This window comes from Trachypithecus francoisi, unplaced genomic scaffold, assembly GCF_009764315.1.
Source record: "Trachypithecus francoisi isolate TF-2019V2 unplaced genomic scaffold, Tfra_2.0 Contig01579, whole genome shotgun sequence".
In the NCBI taxonomy this organism is placed as follows: domain Eukaryota; kingdom Metazoa; phylum Chordata; class Mammalia; order Primates; family Cercopithecidae; genus Trachypithecus; species Trachypithecus francoisi.
The window spans coordinates 1,605,001-1,625,000 of NW_022681442.1; the positions used below are offsets into that span (position 1 = coordinate 1,605,001).

At 49.0% G+C, this 20,000-nt stretch overlaps 1 protein-coding gene across 9 annotated transcripts in view; it reads left to right on the top strand.

Moving 5' to 3' along the window:
* EBF3 (EBF transcription factor 3) overlaps positions 1–20,000 on the top strand; it is a 131,549-nt gene that overhangs the window by 97,376 nt on the left and 14,173 nt on the right. For all 9 annotated transcript variants that reach the window (XM_033178803.1, XM_033178816.1, XM_033178822.1 and 6 more), the window contains exons 9-11: positions 288–418; positions 933–1,059; positions 19,969–20,000. The exon at positions 19,969–20,000 is cut by the window's right edge and continues 57 nt beyond it. In XM_033178803.1, the coding sequence (XP_033034694.1) occupies positions 288–418; positions 933–1,059; positions 19,969–20,000 (290 nt within the window). The remainder of the gene's footprint in view (positions 1–287; positions 419–932; positions 1,060–19,968) is intronic.

Genomic DNA, 20,000 nt, shown 5'->3' on the forward strand with positions numbered 1-20,000 from the left:
GCTTAATCATTTGTAATAGTCATATTTGCCCTGACACATAATTTGCTATATCAAGCCATTTTTTTCTTGCTCGCTAGTATTCCGCAACTCGGCCTTTCCCTTATAAAACATTTAACAGTTTGCTTTAAACACATCAACATGCCGATCTAAGGTTGCCCTGTGCGTGCCGCCTGGAGGAACGGCGCGCCTCTCCTCCCGTGGTGGCTGGCAGGACGTGGTGGCCAAGTGGCCCAGCGTCGGAGGAGGATGCGGCTCTAAGGTCTGCCTTCTCTGTCTTGTGTGAGCAGCCACTCCGTGCATCAAGGCCATCAGTCCCAGTGAAGGCTGGACCACGGGGGGTGCCACCGTCATCATAATTGGCGACAACTTCTTTGACGGGCTGCAAGTTGTGTTCGGAACTATGTTGGTGTGGAGCGAGGTAAGCCCGCGGACTCGGTCAGCTTCGCGCTGTTGCTGTCTTCATGAGTGGATTTGACAAGCTGTCGATAGTGTATTGACACGAGGTGCCCTATGGCAAAATCCCCTTTTAACGCACTGCACTATTCGCCTGTGGCAGGAGCCTCTCCCGTGGGTGGGTACGGAACACCCCCCTGCCCTGCAGCCCTGGGGTTTAAAACCTGCCACCGAGGTCCCCCGTCCACTGGAACAATTAGTGCTAGAATTACTAGAAGCAGGTTTAAGGAGACATATGGTGGCAATTTTCATATGAATGATGCCCTGTGGCCTTTCCTGCAAACTAAAACCTGGGATCATTTGCAGCTATTTTTCTTAAAAAACACTGTAGGTCCCGAGACTCTGGGTGACAGCTAGGAGGGGGCATTCCAAGACGATGGTCCAATTTGTGCTCATTTTGGTAATTATATCCAACTGGCAAGTGTCCGCCTCTCACGGCCAGCGCCGCTGAGCGCCTGTTCACTGTGTGGTTTTTGTAGCTGATAACTCCCCATGCCATCCGAGTCCAGACCCCGCCGAGGCACATTCCTGGCGTCGTCGAAGTGACCCTCTCCTACAAATCCAAGCAGTTCTGCAAAGGTGCTCCTGGGCGCTTTGTCTACACCGGTGAGTTCATAGCTCCAGCTTCTGTGGGAAAGCGGTAGAGGCCTCCTCCCCACCAGGAGGTGCTCGTGAGGGCACGGGAGGACTGTACAGAGAGGGCAGGGGTCTGTGAGAAGACGGGCGAAGCTCCCTTGGCCTGTGGGTTGGGCTTAGCTGGGTGTGTGGTTTCCACATCTTTGAGATGGCATATGACGTCATGGATGGGACAGTCCCCGTGGCTGTGTGAGCTTCGGTACCTCTCTCTGTTTGTGAGGCTCCTCACCTGTAAACAAAGTGGCGGGGGGCGTCATTAGGAACAACAGTCACCCAGCTACCACTGGGGCAGCTGTCCATGTGCCTGGCTCCACATGGGGCTAGGGGCCGCGTGTCCACTGGTCTCCATGCCTCTGCCCCGTGGTGTCACTGCTGTTCTGCTGCACACGCTGAGGCTCAGGAAGGTGATGAAGTCAGTGCACAGGCCACACCCCCAGTAAATGCAAGGCGTATGTAAGCCTGGTCTTTCTTGCTCCAGCCTAGGGTCTCGAACCCTACATGACACTGCTTCCTAAAGGAGATCTGTATTCTCTGAGGGTGCGGGACAGACTCCTGGCAGCAGGAAGTGTGGCCTATGCAGTTACACATGCTTGATGTCTTACAGTTGTTCTATGCAATGCTTTGTCCATGCAAGGGCTGAATTAGCACCACTTGTTCAGGATTGCTATTGAGAAATGCCATAAATAAACTTCCAGTTGGCTGGGCATGTTGGCTCACAGCTGTGATCCCAGCACTTTGAGAGGCAGGAGAATCACTTGAGTCCAGGAGTTCAAGACCAGCCTGGGCAACACGGCAAAACCCTGTCTCTACAAAAATTTAAAAATCAGTGGGGCATGGTGGTGTATGCCTGTGGTCCTAGCTACTCAGGATGGTGAGGTGGGAGGATCACCTGAACCCGGGAGGTCAAGGCTGCAGTGAATCTTGATTGCGCCACTGGACTCCAGCCTGGGTGACAGAGCAAGACCCTGTCTCAAAACAAACAACTCACTTTAACTTAAGGCATGTTTGCATTTTGATTTCTAATCTTAGCCAACTCCAAAGGCTGTGATATTTGAGAGATGTTTTTAATGATGGACAGTGCCTGCTGGAACCTGATGACAGTGAACGAGATGAATACTTACTATCTGTGGCCTTGACCTGCTTGTGCAGTGGCTGGGTGACTGTGGCCTGGTGTCCTGGGGTGGCCGTGAGGGCCGCAGCAGGAACCTGGACTAGGGGATGGGGCTTCAACTCCTGCCATCACCACCTGAAAGATGCCCACTGGGGGACAGTCCTCTCCTCTGTCCGGAGAGTGGGTGACATGGAGGATGCTAAGCCCCCTCTGCTTTCAGAAGGTTTAAAGAGGCAATAGACATCCCTCAGCCTCTTCCCTTCTTAGGAAGGACTGAGTGAGCAAGAAAGGCAAGATATACATCCTGCCGCTGCCCACTGTACATCAGGCCCAGCGTCACCCCAGGGTGTGCCTGGATGGGTCTTGGTGGCGGGCCAGGGCTGCTGTCCCAGAGGCGTCCAGTCGACAGCTCAGCACTCTCCATGGGGTTAGGGCGGGAGAGGCAGTGCTTGCCCCACACTAGAGGCCACCTTCTGTGGGACCAGCACACACAGGACCAGGCGCCCAGGAGCTGCCAGAAGACCATAGGGGAGGTGGGCCTAGCAAAGAGCTGATGTCCGGACACCTCTTGGCCTGCATGTAAGACTCTGAGATGGAGAGACGGCCGCTTCTCTAGGTTTTGGAATCCCAGTGTTTTAAAAAATAAAGACATGTCACAATGGGGTTCTAAAAATTGGGGCACCTTTTAAACACTTATATACACTTCAACAAATAAGAACTTTTGCTGTGCAATGAAATGCAGCGTCTGTAGGCCCCAGGTACCTGGGAGAGGCGAGACATCAGAATCCCACCATGGGCCGGGGGGTCCTTTCTGGCACCTTGCCGTAGGGCTGTTTTCATGTGTGCGCTGAAGCCACACAGTGCACATTTCCACATGCTTCCTCATGCAAACTGTTGGTATGTGTACCACATGCCCCTGAGTCCCTTGGCTCATCTGGCTGTAGAGGTTGCAGGCCCTGTGCAGAGACCTGGTGTTTGCAGACAGACTGGGACCTGGGCATATCCTTACTCCTGTGGTCTCAATTTCTCCTCTGCTCTACCTGGCAAAGTTTGGGTAAGGATCAGGGATGACTTACCTATAGTGTCTAACACATGGTATAAATGGTCCTTCCTGTGGAAAGTCACTGAGGGTGAACTTCTGCTGGGTTCTGTGGGATCCTGCTCGAGTCCTGAGCTCCTTAGGAAAGCGGGTATTGATTATTGCTTGTGAGCCATGGAGCAGCACCTGAGCTTCAGCGGGCACATGCCAGGGGTGGGCTCCCGTGTAGGTGCCTGTGTCTGCTGCGGGGTCCTGGTTTGTGACACGAAAGTGATGTGTGTTTGCATGTGGCAAGACTGACTGCCTCCGCACAAAAGTGAATGAATAAGCCCCCTGTTCTCACACTGGACTGTCAGCCCATCCTGGATGAACGCTTTAGTGGATGCCTTCAGCGGATCCTTTCATGAGTTCAGATCTTTGCATACGTGGGCTTTTTGGTGGGGAAGTCTGCACAGCTACTGTTAGAAAGAAGATCACGGAAAGGTCCAGTCCTTTCTTTGTACTTTGCCTACTGTCTCCTGGGGATTCTGTCCCCAGTGCTGTAGAGAAAGGCCTTGGGCTGTGCATTCGTAGACAGACGCGGATGTGTAGGGTGGGAGGAGCTGCCTATCACTGGCTGGCAGGTATCACATGGTGTGGCAGAGCCTGCAATGTCAGCATTCCCTCAATTCCCAGCATGGCAGGGCCCAGCTCTTGCTGCTCTGGGGCTGGTGCGGGGAGGGGGCAGCTCTCTGCTGTCTGCAGCCTGTTCCTGTTGCCCTCCAGCCAGGTAAGATGCCTTCCTCGGCCAGGGATATCCTCTCCAGGTCTCATATCCTCCTACTAAAGGACGAGTGGACACCTTAGTTCCAGCCCTGACCCAGCCTGTCCAAGTGCCTACCTTCTATATCTACAGCCCATATTGTGCCCCCTCTGGGGCTGACTGGGCTTCTCGGGCACAAGCTCAGGGTCCTGGCTGCCCGAAGCTTCAGGGATTTCCTCCATCGAGACATGCTCCCGTGAGTGGGTGTTTGGTGACGCTCTGCCACAGCCCAGCCTTTCTTGGCTGGAGGTTAACCTATTGGCTCCCCTACACCCCAGTCATTAAGAGGAATATCCATTTCAAAGGTGATGTAAGGGATACAGGCTCTACAGGCTGGGGAGCAGAGGAAAGGTGGGGTCATGACCTGTCTGACCTGGAAGCTTCTGTCTGATTTGCATTGCCCCGAAATTGATGGGGACAATGAGGTAATCACCGGGAATTGCACTCCCCCGCTGAAAACTGAGCCAGCCCCTTTGCATGTCACGACATAGGCACCGTCCCCTGAGCGTCTGGTTCCCATCAGTGTCCCCCAGGCCCGGAGGCTGCCGGGACACCCTCACATTTAACCTTCCCCGCGTGAGGCCGGCTGGGGCCGCCAGGCGGAGGACTAATGAACCTGTGCTCAGAGGAGGGGCTGCCCGCCAGAGGCTGGGAGGGACTTTGCAAAAGGCCTCAATGATCTGTTTACAGTGATCTGAGAAACACCAGATTTTTCTGAACCAGACCCTATTAGTCAACCCCGAGTGGGAAGGGGAAGGCAGGCCAGGCCCCATCCATCCAGGCCCTTTTGCCTGCTGCTTTCAACTCCTATAAAGACACAATTACCTTGGGAGGCTGTGGCAGTTCAGTTGATTAGCACGGTGAATTAAAAGAATGAGTCACAAATGACATGTCCAGCGCCTCCATACTGGTTCTTTGTATTCCCATGTGCCTCACCCTGTTGTAAGAAGGTCAAAAATTAGAGAGAGAGAACAATTTTCAAGCGGCTAGCACTTAGGAGCAGAATTAACAATCACTCTGTATGTAATTGCCAGTTAATAGTAAATTGCCTTCTAGACTGTAAAATGCAATATAAACTGGTGGGCACCTAAAATTAAATTAATGAGATATTTGCTGCATTTAAAAGTGAATAGTGCAAATTAATAACTGAGTGCAGTGCTTGTTTTAATATTTGTCTAATAGTGTACCATTTGCTTGTTTAATAATAATTAAAATAGTCCCAGAATGTCCTACCTGAGAAACTCGCAGTATACACAAATTGAGCAGTTTTGCATTTATAATTCCACCCATAGAAACACATCAAATGGTTAAGAGTAATAAAAGAAATTATTTTTTAATTAGAATATAAGCATTACAGTGTTATCTGATTAAGACAGATTGGAATTTGTATGCATCTAATTGAAATTATGTTACTGAGGAAACTACTTTCCTAGACACGTTTTCAAGTGTGAAGCATCGTGGCGCAACTGCGTGTGTTACTGTTTTCCAACAATGTCCATTTGGCAGAATGGTTTCCTATTAAACAAAAGCACTGAGGCCAGCTGGGAGTGGTGGCTTGACTTCCAGCATCATTCACGGGACACTGGGGAGGTGGCTGGGTCTGTGTTTCTTACTCTTGGTTTCTTGCACCCGGATGGTTGATTGACCCACCCTCACTTTAGAGATTTCTTTTGCTCAATTAAAGAAATTATCACAAATTACTGGGAGCCAACATGTTGTCTGCGACAGACTGAACCCAGTTACTAAACAAGATATTGGCAGTCGATAGCAACCACATCCAAAGTGGACACAGGGAGCTCTTGACGGCGGAATACCTGGACTGCTCCCAGCCCCGGGATGCAGTTACTAGATGGGAACATAAAAGTGATTATTTTCTGCACAAGGACATTCATTCAGCTTCAGGCTTATGAAATCGTTACTCAACCAGTAATTGCTAACAGTTTCTTTTCTTTCTGATACAGTATTTATGGTTTACTTTTCTTCTTTTTTTTTAAAGTCATATGTACCTTAAAACTGGCAGTGCGTCAAGGGGCGACGCTGTGTCCTCCAGGGCTGTCCTGGCCCTGGGTGAGGATTTCCCCCGTCTCCTGGCGGGTGTCCACAACTTAGCCCCACTTCATTCCCCTCGTGAAAGCACTCATGGTTCTTAAGTGTGTTAAAGATCTTGTGTGTGCGTTGAGAGGCAGTCCTGTTAGCACCACGGAGTCCATTGTGCCCTTCGACCACGCCAGCCCCAGCTTGCTGTCTCCCAGGCCGGTGCTCCTCAAACAAATTACTTGGATGCACAGAGCAAATGATGCTTAATTGCCGCCCACAAATCATACTATTTTTACTATGCTCAACTAAATGCTAACGCCTTCCTTCCATGTAAACCACATGCTTTCCTTATGGGTCCTGGAGTCTGGGGACTCTTTGGCTCAATTCTGTGGGTGACTCTCATCATCTCTGTGACTGACTGTTCGTTCCTCTCTGTAGCAGGCCCTCCTGCAGCCACACTGGCTGTCCTGCTTCAAACCCACCAGTCAATGGTGTCCAAGGATGTCTGTGTCCCCCCATCACCCCCAGTGAGCCCCCCGAGAAGAGACACCCTCCAGGCACCTTTGCTTTTCTGTCAAGTTGGTTCTGTCAGAGAATAGCTTGGGTCTGTGTTTTCAGCTCAGGCTGACTGTGGACCTGCCCAGAGTTGGGATAATCACAAGATAATGCGTGATTCCAACAACACAACTTCTCCTGACATCACTTTAGCTTTTGTCCTTTGTTTAAATATGGATGGCAAAGAGTGATTTTTTTTCCCACATCAACTGGGGTGGTGTGCATCCGTGCCTCAGCCCCTTCCCCTGGGAGTGAGGCTGACTGCCATCACTGGGGTCATTTCAAGGGTCCTCAGGGCCCCTTAGGCAGAGCCACAAAGGAAGGGAAGGAGGGCAGGCTCCCACCGCTGTCCTCCCCACTGCTATATCGTAGCATCAACCCAAACCATGATCAATTAAACTGCCAGCATGCTAAGTGGGTGCTGGGGTGAGATTCAATAACACGGCCCTTTGAAGAGTGGGGCCAGGACGGCTTCCAGGGTCACTGCTGTCCCCTCTCTTTCCCGTCTCGAAGGAGGCCAGGAGAATGAGACACACCGTTTGTGATATTGCACAAGTAGACTATTTGTCCTAATCAGTGACACCCATTTACTAGAATTGCTTAAAATGAACTATACCTCATACAGAAATCGCACATTTAGAGAGTTCCATTCATCATCTGAAAATTGAGGGCCAGTAAACTTTTCTGCTCCTCCAGTGGGATCATAGGCATGCATCAAAATGTTAAAAATGATTGGTGAGAGGGAGCTGTCACCCATTTATCAAGGAAAAGAACATTATTTGCTAATTTCCCAACCAGGCTGGTGACAGGGTGCTTCGTCTTTAGACCCACGGTGACCAGCATGGCCTTTTTGTTATTAGTACAAGTCAAGCGCTTTTGGGCTGTTGCTAACAAGACACATTTGTCTGTCATCCGAGGGGGCTTTGGTCGGTTTCCAAGTGGCTGTGACCAAGTCTGCACCCTGCACCCCGATTGGCTGCTCTCCTCGGGGCCACGCTAACCCAGGAGGAGAAACGAGCTGATAAATCACAAAGTTTCCATGTCAAGGTGAAGGTATTGACTCTTCAGCACCAAACCTGACAAAATGTAGCAGAGAGGAGGTGGCCATTCATCTTCCCCAAAGGACAAAAGGGTCATCCGGGTTTCACTTGGCAATTGTCGGGTTGAGGACAGCAGAGGCGGGCCCGGCCCTCCTCCTGTTAAGCCCCCTGAGTAGGTGGGTCCTCTGGTCCCGCTCCTCACCCACCTTGCGGTGGCCCTTCTTGGGGCTGCAGGGAGGAGAGTAGGGGGTAGAGCGGGTCATGCTCCAGACTTTTGAGTTTCTGATTGAGGACGTGCTTCTGAAAACAGCTTGGAGTGGGTCCAGGAGATGGTTCGGGACTGTGGGAGAAGAGGGCAACAGACCATTTAGAACAAAATAAGTGTGATCACCTGAAGTGCAGAATAAAGCGGGGATAATATGATGTAAAATTAAATACCACAGATCCCTCCGGCCACAACTCCCACAGGTTAAACTCTGAAGACCAAGGGAGACGTCAGCACAAACGTGTTGGTAGAGGACCTGAAACAGAAGTGTGCGGTTCTTTCAGCACCAAAGAGGAGATGAAATTGATCACTCTGTTGTCCCAGAAGAATAGGAACAAGAACTAAATGCTGCCTCTAAACGTTTCTCTTTCTGGCTTATAAGTTACCAGTGCCTCAAGCTCCGTCCCACCAAATCGCCATGGCTGGACATCGGGCCCAATGCTAGCAGCCCATGGCTGGAATCGATAGAGTATGTGTCGCTCTGGCGTGTGCCCGGCCAGCTGAGTCAGTGACAGTGCTAGGACCTGGCTGCTCGTAGTTTCACGTGAGGCTGTTTTTGGAGGGTCCTGAGACCTGTCTGTGCACAGTGGCTCTAGGCTGAGGCTTGGATTACAGAAGCCTGGCTTGAGAAAAAGGTGCTTTTCCAAAACTATCATTTCAGTCACTTGGGCCTTTTTAATTTGTTGTAGAAAATGCAAAATGAGGCTGGGCATGGTGGCTCACGCCTGTAATCCCAGCACTTTGGGAGGCTGAGGCAGGTGGATCACCTGAGGTCAGTAGTTCAGGACCAGCCTGGCCAACATGGTAAAACCCCGTCTCCACTAAAAATACAAAGAAATTAGCCAGGTGTGGTGGTGCATGCCTGTAGTCCCAACTACTCGGGAGGCTGAGACAGGAGAAGCTCTTGAACCTGGGAGGCAGAGGCTGCAGTGAGCCGAGATTGTGCCACCGCACTCCAACCTGGGCAAGATAGAGTGAAACCCCATCTCCAAAAAGAAAAAAAACAGCAAAATGAGTAAAACGTAACTTTCGTCTTTTAGAGTGGTTTTAAAATAAAGCCACAACAACAAATAGAAGGCTGTCCGTCAGCGATGTGGACTGTTTGCTACACTAAAAGGCAAAATAGAAGTTTTCAAATGCTTTTCATGAGCACATGGAGTGACTTGACTTCACAAGGAACCTGAGTGTATGCGTAGGGGCACACACTCTCAAAGGGTCATTATGGAGCATGCGAAATTTCAAATAGAGAAGCTCCCTTTGAGATAGGAGGCCATGGCAGATTTTGGTCAGCATTGGTGCAAATCATCTTTGGAGGGAAGTTTCTTAGAGGTGCTGCGTGGCTGGGGTCATTCTTTTCTTCCTCTCCTTTCTGGATGCCACCTTCTCCCTGCACTCTTGAGATAGCCCTTTCTACGTCTTCCCAGATAGAAAGCTTACAGCCTGGCACAGTGAGCCCTGGAGCCTCTGAGGCCTAGACCCGTGCTTCAGGCATCTGAGAAAGCCTAAAGTCAGGAAATCCAGGGGGTCGGATTGGGGAGGGTGGATTCTGCCAGGTTTTTATCCATCTTTTTACCTCCTTGTCTTCTCTAGAGGAGGCCCCTGGCTGGGAATCTCCCCGCTGGCCCTTCTTGTCTCAGCCCCGGGCACCCAGGCTGGGGTCAGTCAGATGCTTGTTGATGACCATCCCTTCTAGCCCTGGTTCGGAAGACCCACTTGGTGTTTTTCCTAAGGAACATGCTCACACTGCAGAAACATCCCATGCAGGCTTTAGGCCTGCGGGCACTGAGCTTCCAAACAGGCACCAAGCTGAGGGCGGCGGCTCCTCCAGGGCTCTTACAATGGAAGAGACTTCAGGACGGGTGGCATCGAGATTGCTTTACCACATGCTTGGCATCAGGCCGTGGCCTGTCCCAAACTAAAGACCAAACAGGCCATAGGCTAGGGTGGTGATTGTTTCAGAAGTCCACTGAGTCTTAATACCCTGTAAGGGAGAGAAACGTGCCACTGGCAGACACCACACAGGGTATTGGGCTGCAGCTTCACATGCCCCTTGCCCAGGGAAGCTGGCATTTGGTATGTACAACCCCAAGGACTGAGATCCAGACCATGCCCTGGCTTTGCTGTGGCACCATGATAGTGAACACCTGCCACATGCCCGAGCCCCGTGTTCGCCAGGGGACTGCTCCCCTTCCTCACCACCCCAGATTCCACCAGCATCAGTGATTCTCCTTTCCTGCATACTTGCAAAATGCCAACTGGCGGGAATGATCTATTGGACGAGCATGGTGTGAACACGGTATCTTACATAAAGGTATGCCATGCTGTGGAAACTTACTGTCAACATGGTTTGGAATCTGCCCCGGCTCCCAGTGTTCACCCACCTGGACACAGCAGGTGATACTGAGAGATGGGGAAGCTGTCGGTTCTTATAGGTGCTCATGGTTAGGGTATCAGGTGGGGTGACATACCTGCCCATTCGGCAGTGGGTCCCTTGCCAAGGGAAGTGATGGTCTCCATCCTGGCAGCCTGGGGCCTGGTATCTGGATGGCCATTGGCACGTGCCTGGTGCAGAAGCCACATTTGCCATCACACTGACTCGAGGTCTTGTGGGAATGAAGCAGGACATGGAAAAGTTAATAAAATAGTCAGAATGAAGAAGGCGCTCCATCTGATGACAAGAGAAGCAGACGAGGCACTGGTGGATTTGAGAGGAAGGGCGCCTTGGGGAGGTGGTGGGGAGGGGGCCGTGGAGGCTGTACCCCTGGAGGTTGAGCAGTAGGGGTTGAGGATTTCCAGGCCAAGGAGCGCCAGCTGGGCATGGGGCTGTGAGTGAGGCAGGCCAGGGCTGGGTTGGGGGCTGCTGTGGCAAGAAGGAGGTCAGATGAGGACACGATGGCCTTCTGGTCCCAGTATACCTTGGCATTTGGGAACCCCATGTGGAAATAGGACATTTTACAGGAGACACGTAATCTAGCATGCTGTGTTCTAGAATGCTTTTGGGAATTCCAGTGTTTACATTAATCTTGGTGATGTCTTTAAAGCCTCTCTGCCTTAGAACATTCCTTTTCTTCTTTATGTAGCCTAAAAAACCAGGAGTTAAAAATGCCTCCATGGAGATTGAAAAGGGTAATAATGTTGGGAAATTGAGTTACACTCCCTGAATGGGAATAGATTCCCCACACCAGGCCCTTCCCCCACAGCTGGGCTCTGTCTTGTTCACCCCGTGCGGGCCCTGTGCTTTTACACAGGTACTGGACACACCTTTATTCTAAACAGCACTCCGGCCCTGGAAGATGTTTCCTTAGTGTAGACAGAGCTGGCACATATAATTCAGATGAGGAACGTTACGTTCACTAAAAACACTGTTTTTTGTTCACATATAATTCACATATCATAGAATTCACCCAAAGTATACAATTAAGTGGCTTTTCGTACATTCACAAAGTTTGGCAACCATCAGTCTAATTCAAAAACGTTTTCGTCACACTAACGGGACCCCGTGTCCACTAGCTGTTGCCCCATTCCTCCCTCCCTTGGGGAACGTCTGTCTCTGGATCTGTCCCGGTCCCCAGAAGTGAGAGCCATAGAGAAGTGCGAGTGTGGAGGGTGGCCCATGCCTTGGGTTTTCCTTTCCTGGCCTCCCCTAGCTCCTGGCAACCATGAATCTACCTCCCTTCCCTATGGATCTGCCTGTTCCAGATATTTCCTATAAATGGGGACACACGTTATATATCTAGTTCTTTGTGTCTGGCTTGTTTCACTTTGCATGTTTTCCAGGCTCATCCCTGTGGTAACGGGTATCAAGGTTTCACTCCTGTACATGGCTGAGTACTATTCTGTTGTATGGATATACCACATTTTGTTTATCCATTCTTTCATTGACAAACATTTGGATATTATGGAAAACACTGCCAGGAACATTTGTGAATACATGTTTTTGTGAACATACGAGAAATGTGATGTTCACTTTGGCTTTTCTTTTTTTTTTTTTTTTGAGACGGAGTCTCGCTCTGTCGCCCAGGCTGGAGTGCAGTGGCCGGATCTCAGCTCACTGCAAGCTCCGCCTCCCGAGTAGCTGGGACTACAGGCGCCCGCCACCTCGCCCGGCTAGTTTTTTGTATTTTTTAGTAGAGACGGGGTTTCACCGTGTTAGCCAGGATGGTCTCGATCTCCTGACCTCATGATCCACCCGTCTCGGCCTCCCAAAGTGCTGGGATTACAGGCTTGAGCCACCACACCCAGCCCACTTTGGCTTTTCAAAATAGAAAATGTGATACCTTCTGTGTTGGCCGGATGTCTTCAAGAGGCCTGCATTACTCATTACCTTGAACACCTACCGTGGGCATCACACTGAGTAGGGCAGGCACATGGCAGAGGGTGACCTGTTGGGTGGCCTTCCTCCTATGGGGAGGGCAGAGGCCTGAACAAGCACATGGGGTGGCTGGGAACAACCATCCCCATGGGAGTGTGGCCCACCCCAGAGCACAGAACGGGGCTGCCTCTGTCCTCAACCCTGGCAGGGACACACCTGACCTTGGGAGGGGCTTGGACTTTGCAAGCTCCTTTTTCTGTTTACCTCTGTGTGCAGATTTTCCGCTGGTTTAAAGTGTGCAAATCCATTGCTCAGAGGGTTCTCCACAGAGCATTAGATTTCCCGCTTGGTTCTTAAGATCTCTCTCCTCCCTGCAAAACATCTCTGGGAGGCGTGGCAGCAGAGGGACACTTGATGTTGCTTTTCTTAAGGAAAAGGATATAGTATTCCATCGCACACATCTTTTTATTGTGCTGAGGGTGGCTTTTACTGGCTGGTGTCTCTTCCTTTTGTTTCCAGGCATTTCTCCACTTGGTTGAAAACGTCAGAACAACCGTCTTGGGGAGCTTGAGGGTTGTAGGATGGCTGGGACCCACTTCCCGACCTCAGAGCCTCCGCCTTGGGAAGTGCCTGTCTCCCTCAGGCCCGTCCCCAGAGGCGAAAGCCACGGAGAAGTGAGGAGGCCACGTGCCTTAGTTTTCCGAGCTGCAGGGCTGGGCTGGGTAGATGTAGTTTCCAACGACTATAAAAGCCATCATCCAACATATTCTTTGAGGTATGTAAACAGAATTGTTTGAATGCAATCCAATAGTTGTCAGCAAGGGTATTATTTTGGTACAAGGAAGATGAGCTGTCCCCTTTTCTGTGCCTCGTGTCACATCACAATGCCGCCATCCGCTGCCAGGTAGTGGTGAATGGAAGCTGGTCCCTGTGCACGAGGCCCGGTTGGGCTGTCTGTGTGAATTCCAGAACAATATTCCCGATACGAAGGAGGTGGCTCCAATTCCAATTAGAAGTCAAGTGTTTTTCTCAACCTTAAGAGACTTTGCGACAGAAATACCCTGCAGTGAGTGGGTTGGGGGGATCCTGGAGTCACTGGTGTGAAACCCAGGGTGACCCTGGGCAGGTCTGAGCCATCCCCCGCTGGCATCGGGGGGCCCCATGGGTGGGAGCGGCCAGGATGCTAGAAAAGCCACTGTCATTTTTGTGAGGGCAATCGCAAGGTTTGCCTCTGGGTGTAGGAGGAGGGTGACCTGACATCTTCCTGCCCGTCCCTTGGCCAGGCCAGGGAGCCAGGCCAGCCCCCGCGGGCAGCGCCCCTGGTGAACAACGCGGAGGCTGCAAGGCCTTTGTGCTTCCCGTGCACACCACAATGCCGGGCTCACCCTGCCGAGTGCTGTGATTGAAATTCATTGCCAAATTTATTGAGAAATTAATGAGAAAAGCTGCAAAGTATTGACTTTGAGAGGAAAACACAACTCATCTTGAATGAGGAGGAAAATGCAGCAATAATTTAGCCACTATTGATCTGGCCCTGTCCATGTATTGATCTTCATTTTACAATATTAATTTGCACCTGCAATCGGCTGCAGAGGGAACCGATTTCATTCCATGGCCGCGTTAATGTGCAAAGCATTAGGTGCTCTTAAGAAGCGGGGGTATTACACGTCGTATCAGGAAGGCAGTTTTTTTTTTCTATTTTTGCTTGTTACTGAAATAGACTAAAAATTAATTTTTTTGTCAGACAAAATATGAAAGCAAAAACCCATCTAAAACGTAGCCCTCCTCTCAGCTTCCCTGGCCGCTTTTCATCCACGTGAGGAGCCGTCAGCCGCCTGAAACTCCAGCTACCTCTCATCATCATGCCTGGATCAGTTCAAAGTTCATGAAATTTCTATGAGCATTGATCTCGCCCCATTGATTTTTTTTGCAGCAGATCTTTGAAATTTTAATTTCCCGAGCATCTGAATTTCTTATAGATGAAATGCACTTGGAGGAGACAGTTGATGATAAAGTGAAGAACTTAGCATCATTTTAAAGCCTAAAAAAGGAAGAAAAAACAGGCATTTGCAGACTTTGTGTAATGTTTTTGAGGTGGAATGATGAAGGTGCTCTGGTGGGGGCAAGGTATTCAGGGGGGAGCTAAATATCAATTTTGTCTTCCGTGGCCACACATTTTTAATGCAACTTTTTATACAGTCATTTTTGAAAGAAAAGCTATCTGGAGAAACAGCAGGACAGAAAAACATTCTTCACCGCACAATCATTTGCTCACAGCAGTCTTTATCACCTGGTCAAGTTCACCTAGTTACTTATCAGTGGGACATTTAATAACCTCAAGGTGATATAATTGCTATTGGCATTTTTCCCCCTTGGATTCAGCTGGTTAATGTGTAAACTACTTGTCAGCAAATAGCACTTTGTCACTGAAATCACTAACACCCTCTAGAGGAATGTCTTTGTATTGAGCAATTTAATTTTACTTTATTTAATTTTTACACATTACAACCTGTGTTCATTCAGGCACACTGACGGCTTGCAGTCTGTTGGGGTAGGGTCTGGGTCTTCCTGTTAGTAAAATATACTATATCTTATTTAACAATCCCCATTGCCTTAATTGAGGCGCGTTCTTGTCCCTTGGAAAAGGAACTGCAGATGTTCTTATTATGTAGTTATGTTGCTAATGTGAAAAACTGCCTCATTATGAGAATCTGTTTGTAGCTAGAAAATTACTGCATTATGACAAATGCATGACTGGGAAGTTACAGGAAGATGATCATTATTGAAATGAAACTGGAACTCATTTAATAGCTGCAACCAGCAGCTGGAATGAAGCAAATGAATGTCTTCCTGTTTTTATTGTTGTAGTCAGGTTTTTCAGGCAGGAAGAAAATTTGTGCTAAACCTAAAACTTCTTGTATCTCTCTCTGCTTGCTGGGCTTGGGCTTAAACAATGGAGAGGTGATGCTAAAAGCGTCTCATTTCCTACCTGCGAGTTTTCCCCTTGTGTGTTTAATGACACTATTTTAAAAACACAACTGTGGCTGGAAGAGCAATTACTCTAGGAGTACTTACAGGCGGCGCACACTGCTCGCTGGCTGGGCTGGTCTCCAGCTCTCCCTGGCAGGGGTGGTCAGGAGGTTGCCATCACAATTAAGCTCTTTTACCCTGGCCCCTCCTTCCTGCCACAGTCCAGTCCTGTTTGCAGGCAGGGAGCCTCCAGGCCTTGAGGGGACCTGAACGCCCTGGGCTGCCAGAGTCCATTGCAGCAGTTCCCTCTGCTCTCGGCTGCTGCTCACAGGATGCCCTTCGGGGCAGATTTCCCACAGCTGATGGGGACCCACGACCAAGCCCCAGGCATGTAGTAGCTGCTTGATAAAATGTTCCGTGCAGGAACTGGATTTCAGATGGATGGTTCCGTTGCTGTTTGTAGAAAATGCTCACTGGCCCCAAGTGTGTGTGTTTTGCAATCTGAATTTTTCTTTTTTTCTGTGTTACCAACCCAGAAGTACTGAACGTGTCCCCTTGCTTAATTTAATTGAATGACGTTTATAAGTTAATGGACTTGCTATTTGGGTCTAATAAAATAATCATACATTTTGGGGTATTAGAGATCAACATGAACTCAGGGCAGGGCTGACTGACAAAGAAGGTTAAGCCATCAAAATGAAAACTACAACCACGTATGTCACAAGAAAGAAAATCCCAGTGCCTCCTGCCCGCTGGTACGTCTCTAATTGCAGCAGGCCGGTTGGAGCTGCTCTGGCCGCAGCTGCAGCTCAGCTCCTGATGCCATTTTCTGCTACCACATTAGCTGCAGCAACCCCAACTTAAGCTGACATCACAGACCGTTAAAATTTTATCAATTGCGGTGTGATTAATCCCCCAGTACACGGGCATGACTTAAATATTTAGAATGCTTCTTCTGTTATGACTTTAATGCATGTAAAGTAACGAGATTAACTCCAGTACACTCAAATATATTTAAATATGTATCCTTCCCGAGCTGTAGGCTATTCCAGCGTGCAGGAATCATTGAGTCTATGTGGTCGTGTCAGGCTCTATTTGTATGACCCGCTCTGGATACTGGCCTGCATATGATAGCCGGATATCTGGCCTTTCACAGGCTGCCTGACTGCTTGCCTCATTTGGCATGGAATGTGATTCCCGGCTATTCTAGCTTCTGATTCATTCAGGTTTTATTGCTGTGTAATTTTCTTATTCTAAAATAAAAGCTCTCCAACAAAAATTACTATGCATTAGGCCGCGGTAGCCTACTCAAATGGATATTAATACAGTTTATCTCTAAAAGGACGAATAATGTATTTGAAACAGATAAAAGGCCCTCCACTAAATGAGGAATGTTAATATCTTATGGCACGGTTAATAAAGAGATATTTCACAGGGGAGATTTGTTTTATGACTTTTGATACAACAGCCTTGTAATCTGACATATCTTAAACGATATAATTTCACACATACATTCATCTCTTAGACGCAGCAACCCATCGTAGCAAAATTTGAATTCAGGGCAAATAATGGGCACTAATTACTTCTGGGGGGGATTTCTTAGAAAACTCATCCTCTCAGATCCAGATATGTGGAATTCCATGCAGAAAGTTGGGAGCTTACAATACGTTTTGAGAAAGGTATTGTTTTCTTCCCCTTCAGTAGAAAATAACGTTTGTTTTTGTTGTGTTTAAGGCAGAGTTTAAATTAATTTAACCCAGTGACACATGTTTGGAGACTAAGCATGCTGCTAAATAATTCCTGGGAATAAATTGCTCGGGAACCAAGTACATTAATTTACGGCTCTCCAGATGCTGACAGATGTGAGGGTGGGGGGAGGACTGACAAATATTAACATAAAACAAATTTGCTTTATTCTTCTTCATATTTCTTCTTCATCCCCGACTTGAGCTCACCCAAGGCTCCTTCTCTAATTATCCACGAGGTCAGTAAGCAAAATTGGGAAGAAGCTGGGAGATCAATACAAATTATCCCTGAGCAAACCAGTGCTGACAGTTTGAATTGCAGCATATGTTTACCCAAAATCAGGCAATTTATCTTAATATCAGCAAAGTAATGCAGCGCAGGTGAAAGGTCAGGCAATCTCTCCCCCTCATAATTACCCAGTTCTAAAACAGGAAAGTGGTATTGATTGGCCTGGCTCGGGGCTCTGTGACTGGACGTGCCAGCGCCTTGCCCTGGCTCGGCAGGGCTCTCGCCCATAAACTCTGTGTGCGGAGGGCTCATGAGATGTGTGTGAGGCCCTGGTGCTTTCTCCTCCCGTCGGGGAACTTGCCAGTGATGGCGCTGGGCGGTGGTAGGTTCTGTAGGGTTCGGGGGGCTGTGGGCCAGAGGGGCCACTAGTTGACCAGGCTTTGCAGAACCCAGGAGCTCCGCAGAAGGCAGCTGCTCTTGGGGGTACAGAGGTGGATTGGGTAACCCCACCTTCGGTGATCAGAAGCCTCCCAGAACCACGAATGCGTGTCATTCCTCCTGCAATTTAAAACGAGGGGGGCAGTTTTTCTAATTCCTGAACGTAAACTCATTGGGCTTCCAGTCGCCGAGCCCCTGGAAGGGATTTAGAGCTGGAATGGCAGCCCCAGCCCCTTGCTGCCGCCCGCATGCAGCCTGGCGGGAGCCCACAGTGCACAATTACGCGTCACAGCCGAACTTCCAACAGAGTGCCGCGTGCTGCGCTTATTCTTGTCATTGCTCTTGAGACGTAAGTGGCCTTTGGGCTGAACTGAGAGGTGAGAGGGGCCCACGTACTTACACTGCTTTCAGGTATTTTTGGGCATCGAAGAAGAATATCAATTCAACTGAAACATTGGAAAGCGTCTCTCCCAGAATGAGAGTGTATGGTTATTACAAGTCATAAAGCTTCTGAAAGCTTGCATTAAAGCGTCTATCACCTGTCAGGGGCATTTGCATGAAATCAATAATGGCCGCCCATCTATCTTTTCTGATCACCTTTCATCAGGCCGATTCATTAAGTCAAACAGTCATGGTGATTAGCTGGGAGAGAGGAGAAACCTGACATGTTAGAAATGCAGTGGGCCACCGTTTTTGTTCCCTGATCAGGAAAGGTAATACTTTATCTAATCCTTTTTGGGCCAAGTGGCTCGGCGAGGCCGGGCGACCGCGCATGCGCCCTGTGGCCCGAACGCTGCTTTGGCCTGACACCCTGGCCGAGGCCTGGGCAGAGACATGACAAATTGGCCCCCAAGTCAACGCTGACAGCTTCTGATGATTAATGGTCTGATTATGAAGTGGTTTTACACATATAGAATTTACATCACAGAGAGTTAGAAATTTTGCCATGTCACATACGCCGAGGCATTTTGAAGAGCTTTACTATTTGCAAAGAAAAAAGAGGGCAAAATCCCAGCAAAAGCCATGTCATGTAAAATCAATACATCGGATCAATGCTTTATTAACAAGAAAATGTCTTACTTCACATTCCTGTGCGGACCTTTGTCTCCGGGATGTATGATGGAATGTCAAATCATATTGTGGTCCTCAACTTTCGGGCGCATTATCGAGTGTACGTGCGAGGCTTCCTGCGTTGCTTGCAAGATGCACCAACACCCAGGCGCTCGAGGAACACGGTGACCAGTTATTTTGGAGCACACTTGCAAAGGCGGCCCCCTAGCTGTCCTCTCCGGAAGCCGCAGTCTTGGTGTCCCCCCACACCTCGCAGACCTGCTGAGTTGGGGGGTGTTACTCATCAAATTACTAATGAGTGATGGCCCAAATTGCAGGCAGAGTAATGAATAGATGGTGGCAGGTCTTATTAGTCTCCGAAAAACCTCTGATTTATGTTGTGCCACGCACCGTGGAGTGACTCCACGGAAAACGCCATCTACATCAAGAAGTAATGTACTCTAATAAGTATTTTCATCTTAACTCGTGTCCCCGGGCCTCCAGGCTCAGTTTTTGTTGGAGTCAGGCAGAGCCATAATAAAGCCCGATGGCTCCTTATAAAGCTTGTTAAACACAGTGTGTGCAGTCGGACGGAGTCCCGGCCGTGATTCATGCAGTGTACACAGCACATGTGCCGCTGATTTATGGCTGCGCACAGTTCATAGTCAAAATTACAATTTGAGGGATAAAAAGATTAATTACTGTTTGTGGCCAGCAATTTCGTGAGGCTGGTGGATTGCAGCTGTAGAATGATAGTGCTCTACATCAGTTTGTAGGCAGCCATTCACAGATTATTAAAGCTTTGCAAGAATAAGTGCTCCTCCTGCCTGGTTTGTGCTCAGGCAATATGCTAGACAAAAAAGGACCACAGGGATAAATCTGAGGCTAGCAATAGCTGGACATATGTCATAATTGCCAGTTTCCCATAAATCCCTGGCCAGTGTGGAAGGCACCGTGTGATGCAGACATCACATCGTGATGGTGGTGATTGCTATATATGGCCCCAAGACCTGTAACTTTGTGACTGCACTACCATTTTTACAATATATTGAGTCACCCTTTGACTTTCTTCCAGTCTAATTATAGATCAGAAATAATCGTTGCTTTTATGTGCAAAAGAAAAGGGGGAAAATCTATTCCTTAAGACATAGCTAGCATTCAGGGGTGCTTGCCTTAGAGAGCATCAGAGCAGGAGAACTGCACATTTATTTGTAAGTGTGCAATAAACGAGTAATGGATGACATAAAAGTAATTAACCTGATCTACATTTCTGTGTCCTGTTGCAGCCCTTAATGAACCAACCATAGATTACGGCTTT